This window comes from Herpailurus yagouaroundi, unplaced genomic scaffold, assembly GCF_014898765.1.
Source record: "Herpailurus yagouaroundi ecotype Mexico unplaced genomic scaffold, PumYag 199, whole genome shotgun sequence".
NCBI lineage: Eukaryota > Metazoa > Chordata > Mammalia > Carnivora > Felidae > Herpailurus > Herpailurus yagouaroundi.
In genome coordinates, this window is record NW_024412430.1 from 17,212,389 (window position 1) to 17,233,211 (window position 20,823).

The 20,823-nt window shown below is 47.6% G+C and overlaps 2 protein-coding genes across 4 annotated transcripts in view; one reads left to right on the top strand and one right to left on the bottom strand.

The window, feature by feature from the left end:
* Window positions 1–4,551, top strand: part of RIC1 (RIC1 partner of RAB6A GEF complex) — a 171,283-nt gene extending 166,732 nt beyond the window's left edge. The window contains exons 28-29 of one of the 2 annotated variants that reach the window (XR_005782874.1): window positions 1,705–1,959; window positions 2,076–4,551. The gene's annotated coding sequence lies outside the window, so the exon portion shown is untranslated. Of the gene's footprint in view, window positions 1–1,704 lie in introns of both variants that reach the window. The other variant, XR_005782873.1, reaches the window with a different exon arrangement.
* ERMP1 (endoplasmic reticulum metallopeptidase 1) overlaps window positions 1–20,823 on the bottom strand; it is a 59,786-nt gene that overhangs the window by 29,859 nt on the left and 9,104 nt on the right. For both annotated transcript variants that reach the window (XR_005782876.1, XM_040449504.1), the window contains exons 3-9: window positions 11,435–11,581; window positions 10,645–10,737; window positions 8,697–8,909; window positions 7,642–7,862; window positions 4,565–4,739; window positions 4,005–4,195; window positions 184–336 (exon numbers count right to left, since the gene is read on the bottom strand). Coding sequence is in view for 1 of the 2 variants with exons in the window: in XM_040449504.1 (XP_040305438.1) it covers window positions 184–336; window positions 4,005–4,195; window positions 4,565–4,739; window positions 7,642–7,862; window positions 8,697–8,909; window positions 10,645–10,737; window positions 11,435–11,581 (1,193 nt within the window). In the remaining variant the exon portion in view is untranslated. The remainder of the gene's footprint in view (window positions 1–183; window positions 337–4,004; window positions 4,196–4,564; window positions 4,740–7,641; window positions 7,863–8,696; window positions 8,910–10,644; window positions 10,738–11,434; window positions 11,582–20,823) is intronic.

Consider the following 20,823-nt stretch of genomic DNA (forward strand, 5'->3'; position numbering starts at 1 on the left):
AGGGTGTTGCTGAGAAGAGAGCCTCTTGGTGGTCAGCCTTTCCCTCACCGCCTTACCCAGAGTGGCCGAGTGCAACCAAATGGGTCAACAGCAGGGAAGTCTGTCGGTTTTCCTGTTGACCGGCGCGGCACACACGAGGCTTTCCCCTCCAGAACCACAGCGCTCACGCGAAACTGCGCTCACCTGCAGAAACACCCTCTTTGGCTTCGGACTGGCGGGATGCGAGCTGTATGGGAAAAACGCCCCGCTGCAAACGAGGAGAAATGTAACCACACACACCACAGTTAAACTCAGCATGGTTCTCTTCGTGCTTCTGGAAAGGTAGATGAAGTTAATCTAAAACACAAAACGCAGAAAAGGAAAAATTACCGTCGGCAGAGAGGTGCTTTGAAGCTGCCCTTCACTTGGGAACCGGGGTCACCCGACCAGCCGTGAAGAGCACTCGTCGGCGCGGCCGGCTCCCCGCAAGTGCCCGCGAGCAGGCTCGACTTCCGGGGGCGGGGGGGGGGGCTTCCATCATGGGCGGCGGCTGCAGAGACCAGGGCCGCCCCCACCCGCCACAATGGTGCCTGCGACAGGCAACCAGCCAGCGAGAGGGGCAAGGAAACAGTCAGGGTCTCGGTGTGGTCGGCAAAGAACCAGGATGGAGACCCAACGCCGGTCAAACCGTGCCCTCGCTTTACCTCTGATCCTCTCGACGCCCCTAGTTAACCACTGCACAGTAGACCCCAATTATCTACCAAACATCATGACATCACGTTTTTATGAAACAACTGGAGGTGGGATTTTAAGCATAAGCAAGCCCATTTCAACAAAACTCAAGTTCCACTCCGAATGCTTTTGTAACGTGCCAACGTGCCGGCTTAAATTTGCATTTAGATGTACCTTCAAGACTCTACCCGTGGGCCTGCACATAAGGAAAATCTGTAGCACAAAGTAACACGGTCCCCTTGGGTGCTCAGTAACCAGAGCCAACGCCGTCTAAAACAGCAGATCTGAACTTGGGCAGGAAAAGCAAGTGGCTCGGTCCCAAGGTGGGCATCTAGAACATCCTATATATGCTTCTACGAGCTTTTTAATGGTAACGAAATCATTGAAATAAAAGATGTCTACAGATCCCTTAGGGGTTCGGAAGGAGCCACACTGATCCAATCCCTGCTCCCCCTTCCACTCACCCTCCAGGCTTGATAAGAGTTAAGAACATGAATGTGAAAAATCAGGCAAACATCCACAACCAGCCATGTCCTCTGCTACATAAAATTAGGTTTTGTACCTACAGTGCCCCAGTATCTCATCCGGGGTAACATCCAGCAAAATAGTACTGGTCTCAGGACTAAGACCTTACATTTTCTTTTTAAGAAAAAAAAATTTTTTTTAATGTTTATTTACTTTTGAGAGAGACATAAACAGAATGTGAGTGGGTTGGGGCAGAGAGAGAGGGAGGCACAGGATCCCAAGCAGGCTCCAGGCTCCGAGCTGTCAGCATAGAGCCCAACGCGGGGCTCAGACTCATGAGCCGTGAGATCATGACCTGAGCCGAAGTCGGACACTCAACCGACTGAGCCACCCAGGCGCCCCAAGACCTTACGTTTTCACACAGCAAGCACAGAAACAAGAGAGCACCCAAGGAGCTGGGGTGGTGGGGGGACAGTGAGTTAGCAAAACACAATCTGTAACCCTGTCTGTCCCTCTCTGTCCTAACAGTCATGGTCCTTTAACATGTGGCTCCTCAGCACGGTGTCAAATACCCTGCCAAGTCCTGGTGCAGAGTCTCTCGGGACAAGATACAACCTCCCCACCACATGCTGTGCTTCCTGCCACCTCCACCCAGCTCCTACCCACAGCTGTCCTCAAACCTCCATGGAGGCTACAGTCTGTACATCCATTCCCTCTTCTCCAAACCGTGAGGCTCATCTTCTGCCCTGTCCCGCATTTTCTGGACGCGGTTTGGTAACGGGGGTGAGTGAAATGCAGTCCCAGAGCAGAAGAGGAGGAGGGGGGCCTGTGTTTGCATCCCGCTCTCTTAAATTTCACTTTTATTTCTGCCTTAAATGTCCCATCTTCCATCACTCTAGGTTCTGAAATGGGTGCAAAATAAAACGAAGAGAAGCGCGGGAAGGGTCTGCGCGGCGTGCGCACGTGTGACCTGTCTCGTTCCTCGTGAGGGTCCTGATGTCACTGAGCACCACCCGGGACACCTGCTACCCCACTGCCAGACAGGAGAGTGCCTGCTTCCTGGCAAATATACTATAAACCCCCAAGGACTGAAAGGAACGCTTTCTGAAATCCGCATTCCGATTCAGTTCTCCACGATCCGAGGAGTGCAGGCCGCCTCTGCCTCAGCCACTGCGACCGCTACACGTCAACATGGAATCATGACTGACGCCACCAGTGTCCAAGAGCCACGCGGCCGCTTCACGTGATGATGAAAACTAAACGAGGTTTCCGGGTATTCCAGCAGGCGTTCTCCTGAGGTTTTCCTAGTAAAATCTAACCTAGCAGGTGATATACTTTAATCCTCTCCCTATGCTTGCTAAGATTTCCTCACTTTGGAGTCATTTTCAGTCTCCACAGTGAAGATTTCAGGGTTTATTTTGTCCAGTTCCACGTGGGACAGAACTGAAATGCCCCATATTTTGATCATCTCCTATGAGCCTTCATCCACTGGCCCTGATTTAAATACACTGGGGACCCAGTTTCCAACTGAGCTGATTCTGGATCAGAACCTCATCTGCGTATGATGAAACCCCACCAACTCCGTTCACCTTCACAGCAGCAAAACCATCCACTAACACGTACAGAGAATTTAAAGGCTTAATATTAAAACCAAAGGAAGTAAACCCTGCAAACCACAAAGAACAGTTTAGAATTTTCCATCCATCCACCCCCCGAAAATGCCAGTAAGGACGTGATGATTGTATTACAGGCACAATGGCTGGAACACTCAAACTTCTTTCAGCTGAGCGCAAGCAACAGTGTGCAGAAGAAGCACTCTCCTGGGCTAGATGCACAGGCTAGATGCGTACAACTCTTTACGGCCTCCTGAAGAGACTTCCGTGGATGGTGCGGGCCACGCACGTGGTATTCTTACGTGCTCTCAATCCTGACCTCCATGAGATGTCCTTTACTGAATGGGTGTGGAAAGGCCCACCGTCATCTCCGTGGAGGAAAGCACTATAATAAAGTCACAACTACTCTTCTGTGTGGTCCCCTAGCTGCAAATCCTGCAGTGTGCCTATGGGCGTTCAGTAGTTGCTTCCTATTCTTCCCAATTCCAATGGAAAGAGCCACAACACAGACGCCTGACTCCACCAGCGGGGCCAGACCGGAGTCCTGGAGAGTACGGACGCCGTGCCGAGGGCAGAGCTTGCCCAGAGCCCGCTCTAACACAGGGGGGTCCGCGTGGGGTCTGCCTTCTCTCTGGACAGCTGCAGGGAGGGCAAAGGCAGGACTGTCCCTGTAAGGGCAGAACGCCGACACCAGAATGACAAGGCCTGTGACGCTCTGCATCATACGTGTCCGCCACCCGAGGAGAGGGGCTCTGTCACGAACTCTGCGGCCCCAGCAGCCAGGAGGCTGAACGGTAACGGAAGGAGCCTCATCAGAACCAGTCTTCCTCCGCCAGCTCTAAAAACACTAATAATACCACCACGTATCTATTAACCTTTGCCTCCAATTAGGAATCGTTCCAAAGATCCACCACCAAGCAATCTCTACCAGTTCTCACCTGGTGTGCGTTCTCCAAATTCACGTTCAGCTGGTTTGAAGGCTGTGAGGAGAGGTACGACCAGAGGACTCGGGAGGACCAGGACGCAAAACTAAAACCCCATTTCCCATCTTCTTACCACACCAAACCTACTTTCTGCACACACGTGACTGTTTCTTTTGCTTAAGTGTTTCCAAGTATAAGCAACACAATTTCACAGAATCGACTGTGGCTAAACTCCTCACATATTCATATAAAGCATACAGGAAGAACTATTTTTTAAATGTCATTTCCTTACAAAATAGGAAGACAGGATCATCGTACAACCAGCCAAAATGGAAGCCAGCACAACGTCAGGTGGGATTTCTGTACCGCTCCTCCCAAGGATGGGGGTAAACATCTCGAACACTGCCCAGATGAGGTACAGTGCGTAAAGATAAGGAACAAACATCCCCGAGAGGTACAAGGCAATAAATTTTCCTTGGGCACCTAGGGAAAAAGAGAAAGGAATCACACATCTTTGAAATTCCACAGCGAGACACAGATTTGCATAGCACTGCTGTACCTCACACAGAACATTTCACTCAGGGACGTTAAAATACAAGTAAGAATGAAATGGAACGTAGGTAATACATCATGCATTCATAAATGTGAGAATGGGATGGGGTATAAGGTAGAAAATAAACATCCGTGTGATCTGAAAATTTAAAAAAAACAAACAAAAAAACCCAAAACACAACACAGCAAGAATCTTGAAACCCTAGCCCAAAAGACCAAAAAAAGAAACAATTCCCGCAAGTCCTGTCTTATTCATTTTAAGGTATTTTCCCATTTGCATAAAAACCCAATATACCCTACCATGCTGCTTAAAGTCTTTGCGCGTGCAAAACTTTGTGAGCAAGGGAAACGCCACCCAGACCGCACTAATGAAGGCCGAGCAAAGTCCTTGAGACGTGAGAGCCGTAAGGGAAACACAGTGCACAAACAGCGAGATGTCAAAGAACACTTCTCCCAGATACCGGTCGCTGGCATTCTGAAAGAAAGAGAGATATACCAGTAATCTCATTCATGGGCATTCATAAAGATCTAATATTGTGATAAAATTTCCATCCCTCAAAAGAGTTATTTTGTTTTAAAGAGCATTTTAAACTTCAAGTAAACACCACCTCCTGTCATGACGTAACGGATTTAAATTGCTGCACAGGAAAGGGGCATTTAGGAAGATGGGGTAAAAACATTACTCGTGGGGTGTCTGGGTGGCTCAGTCGGTTAAGCTTCCAACTCTTGGCTGGTTTCGGCTCAGGTCATGATCTCACGGTTCGCGGGTTCAAGCCCCACATTAGGCTCTCTGTTGTCAGCGTGGAGCCTGCTCCAGATCCTTTGTCCCCTGATCTCCATCTCTCCCCAACTAGCGCTCTCCCTTCCCCTCTCTCTCTCAAAAATAAACACTTAAGAGCAAAACAAGATATCATTACTCGTAGGCAATCTGTGCTTTTCTTCCACTGGGCTAAAAGGAACCTTTGGAAATTCCCTAAAATAGATTTAGGAAGGGCTCTCCTAAAAACATACACCCCTGTAGGCTTTTCTAGTTTTGCAGCTTCCAAAGGCGAGAAGGGACCTGCGAAGACCAGCGCCACCAGCAGCACGCCTGGAAAACTGCAGGCCCTTCGGGGACCTGGCCCTCTGGGGTCTGGCTGGGTTCCCATGTCTCTTCCTCCTCTAACTGGCCTTGTGGTGCAGCTCGGCCCCGCCCTGACTTCCTGGTGCCTTCACGTTCAGAAATGTGATCTGTATTTCTGGGCTTTGAGGTCTGAGGAGTCCCGTGAAGCACCCCGAGCGCCTCAGAAGAAAGCTGCCGCAAGAGCTTCATACCTGTGAACGTCTGCACCGGGGATTCCATTAACATGACCAACAAAGTTACCACTGCAGCGCAAAAACCCCAAAATTGGCACGTGGGTTACTTCGAGAGCTCAAGACCGCTTCGGTCACGAGTTTTCAAAACCTGTTCAAGTTCTCTCGACAAACCCGCTCAGAAACGAAAGGCTATCACTGCTGCACTTAGACGTACAACGCAGCGTGAAGAGGCACAGTCTTCAAAAATAATTTAGAGGAAAACGGCACTTAGGATTCGATCTCAAGCCGAGTACCACCCAGATATGTAACTGAACTCAGAGATCAAAGATGCCCCTCAAGTCTGGCTCCCCTCTCTCACCTCTGATCCCTGCCACCTGCCCACTGCCATCAGTCTCTACGCTGTCACAGTCACTCGCGATCCTACTCAGAAAACGTTACTGGCCGCCTCACTGATCCTCAGGGTCGTGCTCCGGCTTCACGCTGGCCTGCTCTTCCGGTTACCGTGCCACCGCCTCATGTTCACCACGCTGAGCTTACTGACCGTGACCCAAATGCATCCTGGGCGCTCCCACCTCTGACCGCCATCTGCCGCACTTCCGCTCCTGCTTCAAAACCCAGTTCACACGTCACCACCTCGTTCACAAAGCCTTCCGACCTCCACAAACCGACTCCTCTCTCCTGGCCCCGTACCGCTCCAGCCGAACAGGCCGTTCTCTCACCTCATCCCAAGGTACTGCGAACGAGGGTCTCCCCCAGCCCCCCAGATGAAGCTGTGAGCTCCTCCAAGAGTCCCGTCCTTATGAATCTCTTCCCACCGGGCCGTCGCAGGCGGCCAGGCCCACCAGGCAGCTCTGAGAATAGTTGTGAAATGCGACCCGTCTTCCTTTCCACTGTGCTTTCAGCCCCAAAGTTCATGATCAGACAACTGAAATTAGTCCAAGTAAATGGAACTTTACTGGTAAGCATTTCTGTCTCTGGCCCCCCTGCCTCATTAACAACGACCCCCACACCCGGGTAACATACCACTGCACTAAGAATAAGCACATGAACTTGAGTCCCACAGCACAATCTCTTGGACACGGAAGCCACAAAGACACAAGTATTAGTTCATCCATAAACAGACGGCTAGCTTCAAAGGGCCTCTCCTGGAGGTTGGCATGGAAGCGGTCCTCAGACCACAGCCCAACATCAACTGAAACGGAGACCAAGGTTCATCCACGGTCTAGCACCAAAGACATCCTTGTGGAAAGACGCCGGGTTACCTAACCTTCTGTCTGCATTCTAATCCTAGCAGGGCAAACGGAAAGAACAGGTGCACATTGGCTGTCTTGAAAATAAATATGGGAGCTAACAGATTTTTCCCTTTAAGTCACTTAGAAACTCTTTAGAAACCATGGGTCACTTTTGCATTGTAGTTTACTGTGAGTCCCGTTATACGGCTGAAACCGTAACAATATGGGGATATTCTCTGCATCAGCATAGATCATTCTGGAACCCTATCACTCTTCCCTCTTTTTCCCCTAGGAGGTGTCCTCCCCCTGCCACAGCACATCTGCGTGCCGTCAGAATCTGCATTAACACACAGGCTAAAAGGGAAAAAAAAGTGAAGGAAATGGAAGAGACACCCCGAGTGCAGCTTCAGGGCAACATGCTTCCTGCGTGTCAGTGCCCTGTGTCCGAGGGGCCCGGGCACCAGCGACGAGGAGCACGGCAGCCGGGCCCTCATGGCGCTCAACCCACGGCCCAGCGGAGGACGGAGCCACTCACGAGAGGAACGGGCGAGCCGGGGGAGGGCTGGGGGACCCAAGTGCACAGGGGCACACCGAAGCAGATTCGGCCTTGCTGTCACAACCACCCAAACGCCTCACAGCTTGATAACGGCACCGAAGCCTGCAACAAAACCCTCCAAAGCAGCAGCCTTCCAGAACCCGAACACGGTTCTGGGAGCCAGTCTTCTACAATCATGCCAAACCATTTCTGACGCCTCCACAGGCCAAATACAATGAATCCCACCAGAGTCTGTCTCCAATCCCTGCAGGCGACAAAAAAAAAAAAAATCAATAAACATGCCTAACACTTACCATGTAATAAAATCTTTTTGCGAGGGTATGGATGAGGATTATTTTGGCTGCGGCTGCGGTTCCATACAGACAGACGGACACGTAGAAGTGGTTATACCACGAGAGAGACCGTCCGATGAGAGAGACGAACACCGCTATAATGAGCACGGTAACCAGGCTGGTGAACCAGCTCACGAGAGTGATGCCGAGCCCGCAGAAGAAGTCCTTCGTGTAGTTACCAGCTGGAGACAGAACACAATGTGGACGTCACCAGCTTTCTCAAACCAGTCTCACAAGCAGTAGAGTCAAAAGGGCAAACTCAAAACAAGGCAAAACAAAACATCCAGCACTGTAACTGCAAAGTACTGAAAAGGCCCTGGGGCGAGGTTTATGACAAACCCGAACGGGGAAGGTCACTGACGAATCATATCCGTGTAGCGTTTACGGGGAGTCTGTGGGCGCCAAACACCCGGGGACGGAAGTGGCCAGGAGCGGCTCCGACACACTCCTGACCAGGAAAGCGGAGAGCTCTAGCCTTCGCCACCTTTGCGATGCTCTGCGTACGGAAACACCGGCCCGAACGGAAGGCAGAGCTCCCCGGGAAATCGTGCCCGGAAGCTAAGGCCGGAGCGGCAGGGCTGGCGAAGTAACCGGGGTGAACTGGCCTGAACCGCGCCGCCCACGCATGTTAGCTCGTCACGGCCCAGACCCGCTTCGACAATGAAACGTTCTAAGGAGAAGGAAAGCAACGTAACCACACTTGCTGGAGTCGGTACACTCACGCCCGGTGTGATGGGTGCACGAGACTTTTCCACGGGAGTTTTCACTCACAGTCAGTGTGTACAAAACCACTTTTCGATAGCCCCTCTGTGGTGCTTCTGTGTATTAGGTACACAAAAACATCCTGCTGCCCCAAGACCAGAAGTGTAACGGGCACGTCCATCTGATACCCATTTGCGAACGTCTTCCAATATACATCAAATGTTGTTTTCCCTTAAGATTTTAGGCTTCCTGAAAAACTTCACGCAGATTCTTACACCCAGGCCAGTATTGCAGTTTTAGAGAAAAATACTTACTCTTCTGTTTGGGCCGCAACCATTTTTTGCCCAGGTACAACACCGCGGCCGTCACCACCATGTAGTTAATTATGGAGCCGACGCGAGAGGGGTAGGCAATGACAAACAGGCCAAGAACGTCAAAGAAGACCATGTGTCCGTGGCGATACTGTGAAGAAGAAGGCAACACATCCGACGTCGCTAGATATTTAAGAACCGCTAAAATGTTGTCACCTATCAGTAAAGAAAAGAAAGACAACAGAGTTGAATAAGCCACGCGCCGTTTGACAGAATGTGAACGACAACAGTTTCCCACCCTCTCCGTCTCCCCCGGCCACCTTTCTCATGAAATTTCTCAGATGAGGCCCACGCCTCCGCTCTGTCTCCTTTCCACTCGGAAGCTCGGCCACCTGGCCTTCACTCTCCTTTGTCCCAGAACTGTCCTTTCCCTCCTGTTATCGAACCCAAACACTGCTGCTCATTCTGCTCACTTAACGGGTATCTCACATAACAGCCACCGCTCTGGTTACCAGAAATTCGGTGCCGACCCAAAAGACACAAAGCCTGTCAGGAGGCCCACAGGCACCGAACAGGGAATCACACGTGCCTTAAGAATAATGAGTGTCGATTCTGTCTCAACTCAATAAAGAGAAGTACGGGCATCCCGTGGAGTCTGAGAGGTTAGGGAGGCCTTTCTGTGTAGACGCTCCTTGTCAAGCGCTTCCGTCCAGGCCGCCACCACGGAAGGACAGTGGGAGCGCCCGCCCACACGGACAGATCAAGTCCCAAACGAGAGTCCAGGGGCAGAACCAGACTCCCCAGAGGTGTTCGCTCACCGACAGAGCGGAGGAGTCTGAACCGAACACAGGGGCAGCGACAGGCCTTGAACCACCGACTGGCAAACCCCCTGCCGCTCATCCCACCCCTTCCTCCGCCATCCACTTACACACCACACTACCTTATCGTGGCATTTGTGTCACTGGCTCGTCTGCCTTCAGATATGCTTTCCCCAAAAGCTCAGGCTGAGTCCTCTGTTCCAAAAACCGTTTGTGGCTTCCTCCAAGTCCTTCACGCCCACACCCGCGTTCCCAGTTCGACCGAGCGCTCTCCCACCACAGCGCGATTTCCACTGGGCCGCTTCACAGAGCCCCCGTCTCCATCGGACAGAGTTCACGTCTCCTCCCTCCGCGACTGCTCCGGGTCAGGTCGCCTCCCCATGTTCCTATTACAGCCGATGGCACGTCCTTCCCCAGCCGGCTGGGCCCTACACTTCGCAGCCGTCCCTGCTGCTGGCCACCTGACCCGTCCCTTCCTTCCGACCGGGTGGCTCTTCTGCGACTTCCATTCAGACCTCAGTCTGCCACTCTCCTCACCGACGGTCCACACGTGCGCGCGCGCGCGCACACACACACACACACACACACACTACTCTCGCTCTGCTCTTGCCCGGAGCATCCTCTTCTATGCGGGGCGGGGCCACATCCTACCAACTTGTGAGTTAAGGTTCACGGTCAGCCGCCCCTCCCCTGACTACTCCAGACCTCTCTGAAAGTACGTGGACTCCCTTGCCCTGTGTGGTCCTGACACTCATTCTAGAACCCACTCACCTGCCCTCATACCTGACCTGGAACTTTTCTCCACCTGGGCAAACTGCCCAGACACGTGCCTGTACCTCCTCCGACATATGCCTTCCATTCTGGCTACATGCCCGTTGCTCAGCAATCCTACGTTAACCCTGGGCCCGCTCTCTTTCCAGTGCCTCACCACCAACAATCTTATGTTCTTAGCTGCTAATCTAGACTTCAAGGCTAAAATTCGGGCCCTCAACTCTAACTGCAAAGCCCCACCCGGCTTTGCACACCACAGGCCGCCTCCCTGAAGCACAGTCCCCGGGGATATTTACAGGTTTGCAGGTCAGCCCTAACATTCCATCTTAACACAGATCACGAGTTTACATTTGAATACCAACCTGCTCTCTGAATGGAATCTGTCAGAATTCTGTCTGCTGTGTCGTACTTGGTGTGATAGATGTATCCGTTCTCAATAAAAGCTAAGTCAATTCCTAAGACACACAGGAGAAAACAAACAAAAAAACACGTCATTTGCTTTAAAGATCAACCTTTCTTTAGGCCTATTTGGTTAATGTATCAAATTCCAAAAAGACAAAACGTCAAAGCAGTGACATGACTGCTTGGTCACACTTGTGAATGAATACCATATAAATTCTCTTCCAAATTCTTACAGAATCTGTAGCCATGGTACATAATGACCGAAGAAGTACACACGTCGGGGAGACATTGTAAGTCACACGGCAAGGGGTGGGAACACAGAGCTCAGGAGGCCATCGAAACTTTGCCATTTCTAGCCCTGCCGGGCCAGGCCGAACTCTAGATTCCCAGCAGCGGCACAAGCGGCCAGGGAACTGGCAAAGACAGACCACAGGCAAAGTCAAAAGCCCCTCAAGGAGGTACTGCCACCTGTGGGGAATGAAGTGCTAACCAGCTGCCCCCCCCCCCCCCCGTCCCGTTCTGCCGCAGCGTGGGGCAAGACGACATGTTCTAGAAAAGGCAAGCATTTAAGTAGACCAGAGTTTAAAAGGAAAAAAAAAAAAATGCCAGGAAATCAGTTTCATTGAGTCAGAATATACAGTTCTCCCGTAGAAAACATGCTTTCAGAAAAAGATGTTTACTCACAAACTCGCAAAAAAACAAAACTCGCTACTGGTTAATTGCCGTCACGCCACAGCCCACGACAAATACCTGGTATGTTCCCAAAATCCCTGTAGATGCGGAAGTCGGTGTCTGAAGGAATGATCCCACTCTGGAAAACCTCCTGGGCCACCACTGACGCAAACGGGTGTTTAGCGGCAGAAACATAGGCCTGGACCAGCCACGGGTTTTCAGGACCTACAAGGACAGGCGAGGACTCAGGCAAGGGAACGTGGTCATGTTTTAACACATCCAAAACGGTCCTGCGGTGGTCTGGGGAGGCAGGTCCGGACTTTGTTTTCGTCTTTTTGTCTGTGTTTTCTAACACTTCTCTGATAAGCGTATGCAACTTTCACAATGAGAAATCACCTTTCAGAAAGCAAAATTATTTTTAATTATAAAGTAACTGCACTATGAAAAGTTTCAGTTTAAAAATGAGAACCCACACAACAGTCCATCATTCTACGACAAGTACTGTCACTTTTCCATCTTCAGTTGTCCTACAAACATCTGGTTGTGCGTACACAGCTGTACTCACAGGGCACGTGCAGTCTGTCCACTGTGCTTTCGCTTAACAGACTGAACACGTTCTCCTGAGTTGCCAGGTACTACAATTACCATTTTAATAGCTACAACTTTTCTCTGAAAACACCCTAAGTTTTGTATTATTACCATTTATATTTTTTATCATTATTCATAATTCCGCATAACACCTTTACGCATATACGGCTTTTTCAAATGCGGGAGATTTTTCTTTGGGACGGTGAGATAAACTGTATTATTGCTCACGGCTACTCTCTGCTCCCTCCCACGTGACTCATCACGCCTCCCGCAGAAGGAGCACGTCCACATCCTCACCCTGTTCCCTGCAGGTGTGGCCCTGGAAACTGCTCTGGCCAACAGACTGTGAGCAGACAAACATGACCCTCAGCCGAGAAGATGCTCAGGGACCATCACACAGTCCCTCCCGCCTGCTGACTTTGGCCAGGAGATCAATATGTCCCTGATGGACGCTTCTCCTTTAGTCTGGGTCCCATAATGAAGGGCACACATGGAACAAAACCACGGAACGTTCCTAAGCACAGTTATTCAGGAACCAAAACGTACTGAACCAGATATAAGCCTTTGCTGTTGTAATCCACTGAGATTCAGGGATTGTTCGTTCCAACAAAATTTAGCAAAAAGTTGACTCTGATAGGCACATCAAGTCATTGTATTTCAGGCAATCTAAGAATATCAAGATATTTATAACTTTATAAACAAATAATCAAATTGCTTTCCTACTGAAAAAATGATCATAAAAGGCGGAGATGGGGTGCAGTGTAACACTACAAAACCAAATGCCCAGGTGACCCAGATACTCGTCACCAGACACGGATTTTAAAACAACTATGATGAATATGTTCAGAAACACAGCAAGAATTTTACAAGTGCAATCTATCAAAAAAAAAAAAAAAGGAGTCAAATGGAAACCCTATAAAAACTGATGTTAAGAATTTTAATAGATGGTTTACTACCAGGTTAAACACAGCGGAAGAAAGGATTATAGAGCAACAGAATTAGGACATAGAAAAAAAAAAAGGATGGAAAATATAGAAATGTATGGAAGAGACGTATGTGGCACAGTTAGTTCCAGAAAAAGAGGACACAGAATGGAGCAGAAGCAACGTTCTGAAGAAGTAACAGCCCATAATTTTCTAAAAGTCATAGAAAACATCAAACTATGAATTCAAAACGCTCTATAAACCCCAAGCAGGATAAATACAAAGAAAAAAATAGACCTAGCATTAAGATCTTTGCTTTTTTCTTTTTTGACACCAGTATTTTTTATTTAAATTCTAGTTAGTTAACACACAACCCACTGATTCCTCACTGATAGACAACACCCAGTGCTCGTCCCAAGAAGTGCCCTGCTTGACGCCCGTCCCCCACCCAACACCGTGCCAGCAACCCTCGGTCTGTTCTCTGTATTTAAGTCTCTTATGGTTTGTCTCCCTCTCTGTTTTTATCTGATGTGTGCTTCCCTTCCCCTGTGTTCATCTGTTTTGTTTCTCAAATTCCAAGTATGAGTGAAATCACAGGATATTTGTCTTTCTCTGACTTACTTCGCTTGGCATAATACACTCTAGTTGCATCCACGTTGTTGCTGTGGAAACAGTATGAAAGTTCCTCAAAAAAAAAAAAAAAGTTAAAATCAGAACTACCCTACCACCCAGCAAGATCTTTGCTTCTGAATACCATTATCCACTAAAAGGAGGTCTCCTTAGGAAATGGCTAATCCCAGCTCCGGAGCTAGAAAGTACAAAAGTAGTCGTGCCAGGAGTGAGAAGTGCTCCAAGAAGCACCTCCGAAGGACGCAAGCTGCAGGGGAAGGGGCTACCGCTGGCCTAACTGGAAACAATTCATGCGTTAAGATGGCAGCAACAGAATACATCATCCATAAAATAAAAACACATGAAACATGGAAATAAATACACAAACAAGGGAGAAGAGAAAGTCTTCGAGAACTCCAACTAATAGCTACAGACGAAATGATGGAGCCAGAACTCTAAATACCTGGCTAACATCACGCAGAAATGCTTTGGAGCGAGGCGAGAGAGGAAGATGGCGGCGTAGGAGGACGCTGGGCTCACCGCGCGTCCTGCTGATCACTTAGATTCCACCTACACCTGCCTAAATAACCCAGAAAACCACCAGAGGATTAGCAGAACGGAGTCGCCGGAGCCAAGCGCAGACGAGAGGCCCACGGAAGAGGGTAGGAAGGGCGGCGAGGCGGTGCGCGCTCCACGGACTGGCGGGAGGGAGCCGGGGCGGAGGGGCGGTTCGCCGGCCAAGCAGAGCCCCCGAGTCTGGCTTGCAAAAAGCGGAGGGGCCTGACGGACTGTGTTCCGACAGCAAGCGCGACTTAGCGGCTGGGAGGTCATAAGTTAACAGCTCTGCTCAGAAAGCGGGAAGGCTGGAGGACAAAGGGAAGGAAAGCTGCTGAGCCCCCGGACGACAGAGCTCAGTTTGGTGGGGAACAAAGGCGCTCGCCAGCGCCATCTTCCCCGCCCATCCCCCAGCCAAAATCCCAAAGAGAACCAGTTCCTGCCAGGGAACTTGCTCGCTCCGCGCAAACACCCAACTCTGCGCTTCTGCGGAGCCAAACCTCCGGCAGCGGATCTGACTCCCTCCTGCTGCCACAGGGCCCCTCCTGAAGTGGATCACCTAAGGAGAAGCAAGCTAAGCCTGCCCCTCCTGCCCCTGTGCACCTTGCCTACCCACCCCAGCTAAGACGCCAGATCCCCAGCATCACAAGCCTGGCAGTGTGCAAGTAGCCCAGACAGGCCACCCCACCCCACAGTGAATCCTGCCCCTAGGAGAGGGGAAGAGAAGGCACGCACCAGTCTGACTGTGGCCCCAGCGGTGGGCTGGGGGCAGACATCAGGCCTGACTGCGGCTCCGCCCACCAACTCCAGGTATACACCACAGCACAGGGGAAGTGCCCTGCAGGTCCTCACCACGCCAGGGACTATCCAAAATGACCAAGCGGAAGAATTCCCCTCAGAAGAATCTCCAGGAAATAACAACAGCTAATGAGCTGATCAAAAAGGATTTAAATAATATAACAGAAAGTGAATTTAGAATAATAGTCATAAAATTAATCGCTGGGCTTGAAAACAGTATAGCTGACAGCAGAGAATCTCTTGCTACAGAGATCAAGGGACTAAGGAACAGTCACGAGGAGCTGAAAAACGCTTTAAATGAAATGCATAACAAAATGGAAACCACCACGGCTCGGATTGAAGAGGCAGAGGAGAGAATAGGTGAACTAGAAGATAAAGTTATGGAAAAAGAGGAAGCTGAGAAAAAGAGAGATAAAAAAATCCAGGAGTATGAGGGGAAAATTAGAGAACTAAGTGATACACTAAAAAGAAATAATCTACGCATAATTGGTATCCCAGAGGAGGAAGAGAGAGGGAAAGGTGCTGAAGGTGTACTTGAAGAAATAATAGCTGAGAACTTCCCTGAAGTGGGGAAGGAAAAAGGCACTGAAATCCAAGAGGCACAAAGAACTCCCTTCAGACGTAACTTGAATCGATCTTCGGCACGACATATCATAGTGAAACTGGCAAAATACAAGGATAAAGAGAAAATTCTGAAAGCAGCAAGGGGTAAACGTGCCCTCACATATAAAGGGAGACCTATAAGACTCATGACTGATCTCTCTTTTGAAACTTGGCAGGCCAGAAAGAGTTGGCACGAAATTTTCAGTTTGCTAGACAGAAAAAATATGCAGCCGAGAATCCTTTATCCAGCAAGCCTGTCATTTAGAATAGAAGGAGAGATAAAGGTCTTCCCAAACAAACAAAAACTGAAGGAATTTGTCACCACTAAACCAGCCCTACAAGAGATCCTAAGGGGGACCCTGTGAGACAAAGTACCAGAGACATCACTACAAGCATAAAACATACAGACATCACAATGACTCTAAACCCATATCTTTCTATCATAACACTGAATGTAAATGGATTAAATGCGCCAACCAAAAGACATAGGGTATCAGAATGGATAAAAAAACAAGACCCATCTATTTGCTGTCTACAAGAGACTCATTTTAGACCTGAGGACACCTTTAGATTGAGAGTGAGGGGATGGAGAACTATTTATCATGCTACTGGAAGCCAAAAGAAAGCTGGAGTAGCCATACTTATATCAGACAAACTAGACTTTAAATTAAAGGCTGTAACAAGAGATGAAGAAGGACAATATATAATAGTGACAGGGTCTATCCATCAGGAAGAGCTAACAATTATAAATGTCTATGCGCCGAATACCGGAGCGCCCAAATATATAAAACAATTACTCATAAACACAAGCAACCTTATTGATAAGAATGTGGTAATTGCAGGGGACTTTAACACCCCACTTACAGAAATGGATAGATCATCTAGACACACGGTCAATAAAGAAACAAGGGCCCTGAATGAGACATTGGATCAGATGGACTTGACAGATATATTTAGAACTCTGCATCCCAAAGCAACAGAATATACTTTCTTCTCGAATGCACATGGAACATTCTCCAAGATAGATCATATACTGGGTCACAAAACAGCCCTTCATAAGTTTACAAGAATTGAAATCATACCATGCATACTTTCAGACCACAATGCTATGAAGCTTGAAATCAACCACAGAAAAAAGTCTGGAAAACCTCCAAAAGCATGGAGGTTAAAGAACACCCTACTAACGAATGAGTGGGTCAACCAGGCAATTAGAGAAGAAATTAAAAAATATATGGAAACAAACGAAAATGAAAATACAACAATCCAAACGCTTTGGGACGCAGCAAAGGCAGTCCTGAGAGGAAAATACATTGCAATCCAGGCCTATCTCCAGAAACAAGAAAAATCCCAAATACAAAATCTAACAGCACACCTAAAGGAACTAGAAGCAGAACAGCAAAGGCAGCCTAAACCCAGCAGAAGAAGAGAAATAATAAAGATCAGAGCAGAAATAAACAATATAGAATCTAAAAAACCTGTAGAGCAGATCAACGAAACCAAGAGTTGGTTTTTTGAAAAAATAAACAAAATTGACAAACCTCTAGCCAGGCTTCTCAAAAAGAAACGGGAGATGACCCAAATAGATAAAATCATGAATGAAAATGGAATTATTACAACCAATCCCTCAGAGATACAAACAATTATCAGGGAATACTATGAAAAATTATATGGCAACAAATTGGACAACCTGGAAGAAATGGACAAATTCCTGAACACCCACACTCTTCCAAAACTCAATCAGGAGGAAATAGAAAGCTTGAACAGACCCATCACCAGCGAAGAAATTGAATCGGTTATCAAAAATCTCCCAACAAATAAGAGTCCAGGACCAGATGGCTTCCCAGGGGAGTTCTACCAGACGTTTAAAGCAGAGATAATACCTATCCTTCTCAAGCTATTCCAAGAAATAGAAAGGGAAGGAAAACTTCCAGACTCATTCTATGAAGCCAGTATTACTTTGATTCCTAAACCAGACAGAGACCCAGTAAAAAAAGAGAACTACAGGCCAATATCCCTGATGAATATGGATGCCAAAATTCTCAATAAGATACTAGCAAATCGAATTCAACGGCATATAAAAAGAATTGTTCACCATGATCAAGTGGGATTCATTCCTGGGATGCAGGGCTGGTTCAACATTCGCAACTCAATCAACGTGATACATCACATTAACAAAAAAAAAGAGAAAAACCATATGATCCTGTCAATCGATGCAGAAAAGGCCTTTGACAAAATCCAGCACCCTTTCTTAATAAAAACCCTTGAGAAAGTCGGGATAGAAGGAACATACTTAAAGATCATAAAAGCCATTTATGAAAAGCCCACAGCTAACATCATCCTCAATGGGGAAAAACTGAGAGCTTTTTCCCTGAGATCAGGAACACGACAGGGATGCCCACTCTCACCGCTGTTGTTTAACATAGTGCTGGAAGTTCTAGCATCAGCAATCAGACAACAAAAGGAAATCAAAGGCATCAAAATTGGCAAAGATGAAGTCAAGCTTTCACTTTTTGCAGATGACATGATATTATACATGGAAAATCCGACAGACTCCACCAAAAGTCTGCTAGAACTGATACATGAATTCAGCAAAGTTGCAGGATACAAAATCAATGTACAGAAATCAGTTGCATTCTTATACACTAACAATGAAGTAACAGAAAGACAAATAAGGAAACTGATCCCATTCACAATTGCACCAAGAAGCATAAAATACCTAGGAATAAATCTAACCAAAGATATAAAGGATCTGTATGCTGAAAACTATAGAAAGCTTATGAAGGTAATTGAAGAAGATTTAAAGAAATGGAAAGACATTCCCTGCTCATGGATTGGAAGAATAAATATTGTCAAAATGTCAATACTACCCAAAGCTATCTACACACTCAATGCAATCCCAATCAAAATTGCACCAGCATTCTTCTCGAAACTAGAACAAGCAATCCTAAAATTCCTATGGAACCACAAAAGGCCCCGAATAGCCAAAGTAATTTTGAAGAAGAAGACCAAAGCAGGAGGCATCACAATCCCAGACTTTAGCCTCTACTACAAAGCTGTCATCATCAAGACAGCATGGTATTGGCACAAAAACAGACACATAGACCAATGGAATAGAATAAAAACCCCAGAACTAGACCCACAAACGTATGGCCAACTCATCTTTGACAAAGCAGGAAAGAACATCCAATGGAAAAAAGACAGTCTCTTTAACAAATGGTGCTGGGAGAACTGGACAGCAACATGCAGAAGGTTGAAACTAGACCACTTTCTCACACCATTCACAAAAATAAACTCAAAATGGATAAAGGACCTGAATGTGAGACAGGAAACCATCAAAACCCTAGAGGAGAAAGCAGGAAAAGACCTCTCTGACCTCAGCCGTAGCAATCTCTTCCTCGACACATCCCCAAAGGCAAGGGAATTAAAAGCAAAAGTGAATTACTGGGACCTTATGAAGATAAAAAGCTTCTGCACAGCAAAGGAAACAACCAACAAAACTAAAAGGCAACCAACGGAATGGGAAAAGATATTTGCAAATGACATATCGGACAAAGGGCTAGTATCCAAAATCTATAAAGAGCTCACCAAACTCCACACCCGAAAAGCAAATAACCCAGTGAAGAAATGGGCAGAAAACATGAATAGACACTTCTCTAAAGAAGACATCCGGATGGCCAACAGGCACATGAAAAGATGTTCAGCGTCGCTCCTTATCAGGGAAATACAAATCAAAACCACACTCAGATATCACCTCACGCCAGTCAGAGTGGCCAAAATGAACAAATCAGGAGACTATAGATGCTGGAGAGGATGTGGAGAAACGGGAACCCTCTTGCACTGTTGGTGGGAATGCAAATTGGTGCAGCCACTCTGGAAAGCAGTGTGGAGGTTCCTCAGAAAATTAAAAATAGACCTACCCTATGACCCAGCAATAGCACTGCTAGGAATTTATCCAAGGGACACAGGAGTACTGATGCATAGGGGCACTTGTACCCCAATGTTCATAGCAGCACTCTCAACAATAGCCAAATTATGGAAAGAGCCTAAATGTCCATCAACTGATGAATGGATAAAGAAATTGTGGTTTATATACACTATGGAATACTACGTGGCAATGAGAAAAAATGAAATATGGCCTTTTGTAGCAACGTGGATGGAACTGGAGAGTGTGATGCTAAGTGAAATAAGCCATACAGAGAAAGACAGATACCATATGGTTTCACTCTTATGTGGATCCTGAGAAACTGAACAGGAACCCATGGGGGAGGGGAAGGAAAAAAAAAAAAGAGGTTAGAGTGGGAGAGAGCCAAAGCATAAGAGACTTTTGAGAACTGAGAGCAAACTGAGGGTTGATGGGGGGTGGGAGGGAGGAGAGGGTGGGTGATGGGTATTGAGGAGGGCACCTTTTGGGATGAGCACTGGGTGTTGTATGGAAACTAATATGACAATAAATTTCATATATATAAAAAAAAAAAAAGAAATGCTTTGGAGCAAGAATCTCAATGTCTGCTGAAACAGGATCAAAGTCTCACGAGAAACTAGGCAGGTACAGTCTCAGAGGGCCTATCACAAAGGGGAAAGCAGTTAGAAAAACCGGGCAAATACCATCATCAAATGACCAGAAGTTACCATCATCAGCGCCCAGACAGACAGGAGATGCCTCCCGACAGGATGCACGGAGGACACAGATGTGAAAGGAGAAAGGGAAACAGCGGTGAGAAAACCTAGGTGATCAAATCTTACCATGTTAAAATACTATTACTATTACAATCAGATGTTAATAACCAAAGGTATACTATTAAAATACTATGAAGGAGCACCGGGGTGGTTCAGTCAGTTGAGCGCCCGACTTTGACTCAGGTCATGATCTTACGCTTCACGGGTTCGAGCCCCGCATCAGGCTCTGTGCTGACAGCTCAGAGCTTGGAGCCTGCTTGGATTCTGTGTCTCCCCCACTCCCCGCAACCCTCTCCCACTCATCCACACATGTGCGTGCTCTCTCTCTCAAAAATAAACGTTAAAAAATTTTTAAATAAAATACTATGAAAACCATATGAAAAACAGGCAAAGCTAAACTAGAAAAGAGAATATCCTGAATAGCAGGACGATAATGCTACTCTGAGGTGAGAGAGCAGGTGCTGTATCTGAGAAGGGGCCGGTGACAGCCACCTGGAGGGTGTGACAGGAGCCCGGCTTCTCACCTGGGGCTCAGAGGTATGCACCTCACCATGACTAAGTTTTACACTTCTGTATTTGTGATGTGTGTGTTATAGAATCACTGTGATGTAGCTAATAAAACATGACAATAAAATGCTGTTTGATCCTGGATTAGAGCTCTGATTTAAAAAAAAAAAACAAACACAAAAACAGGGGTGCCTGGGTGGCTCAGTT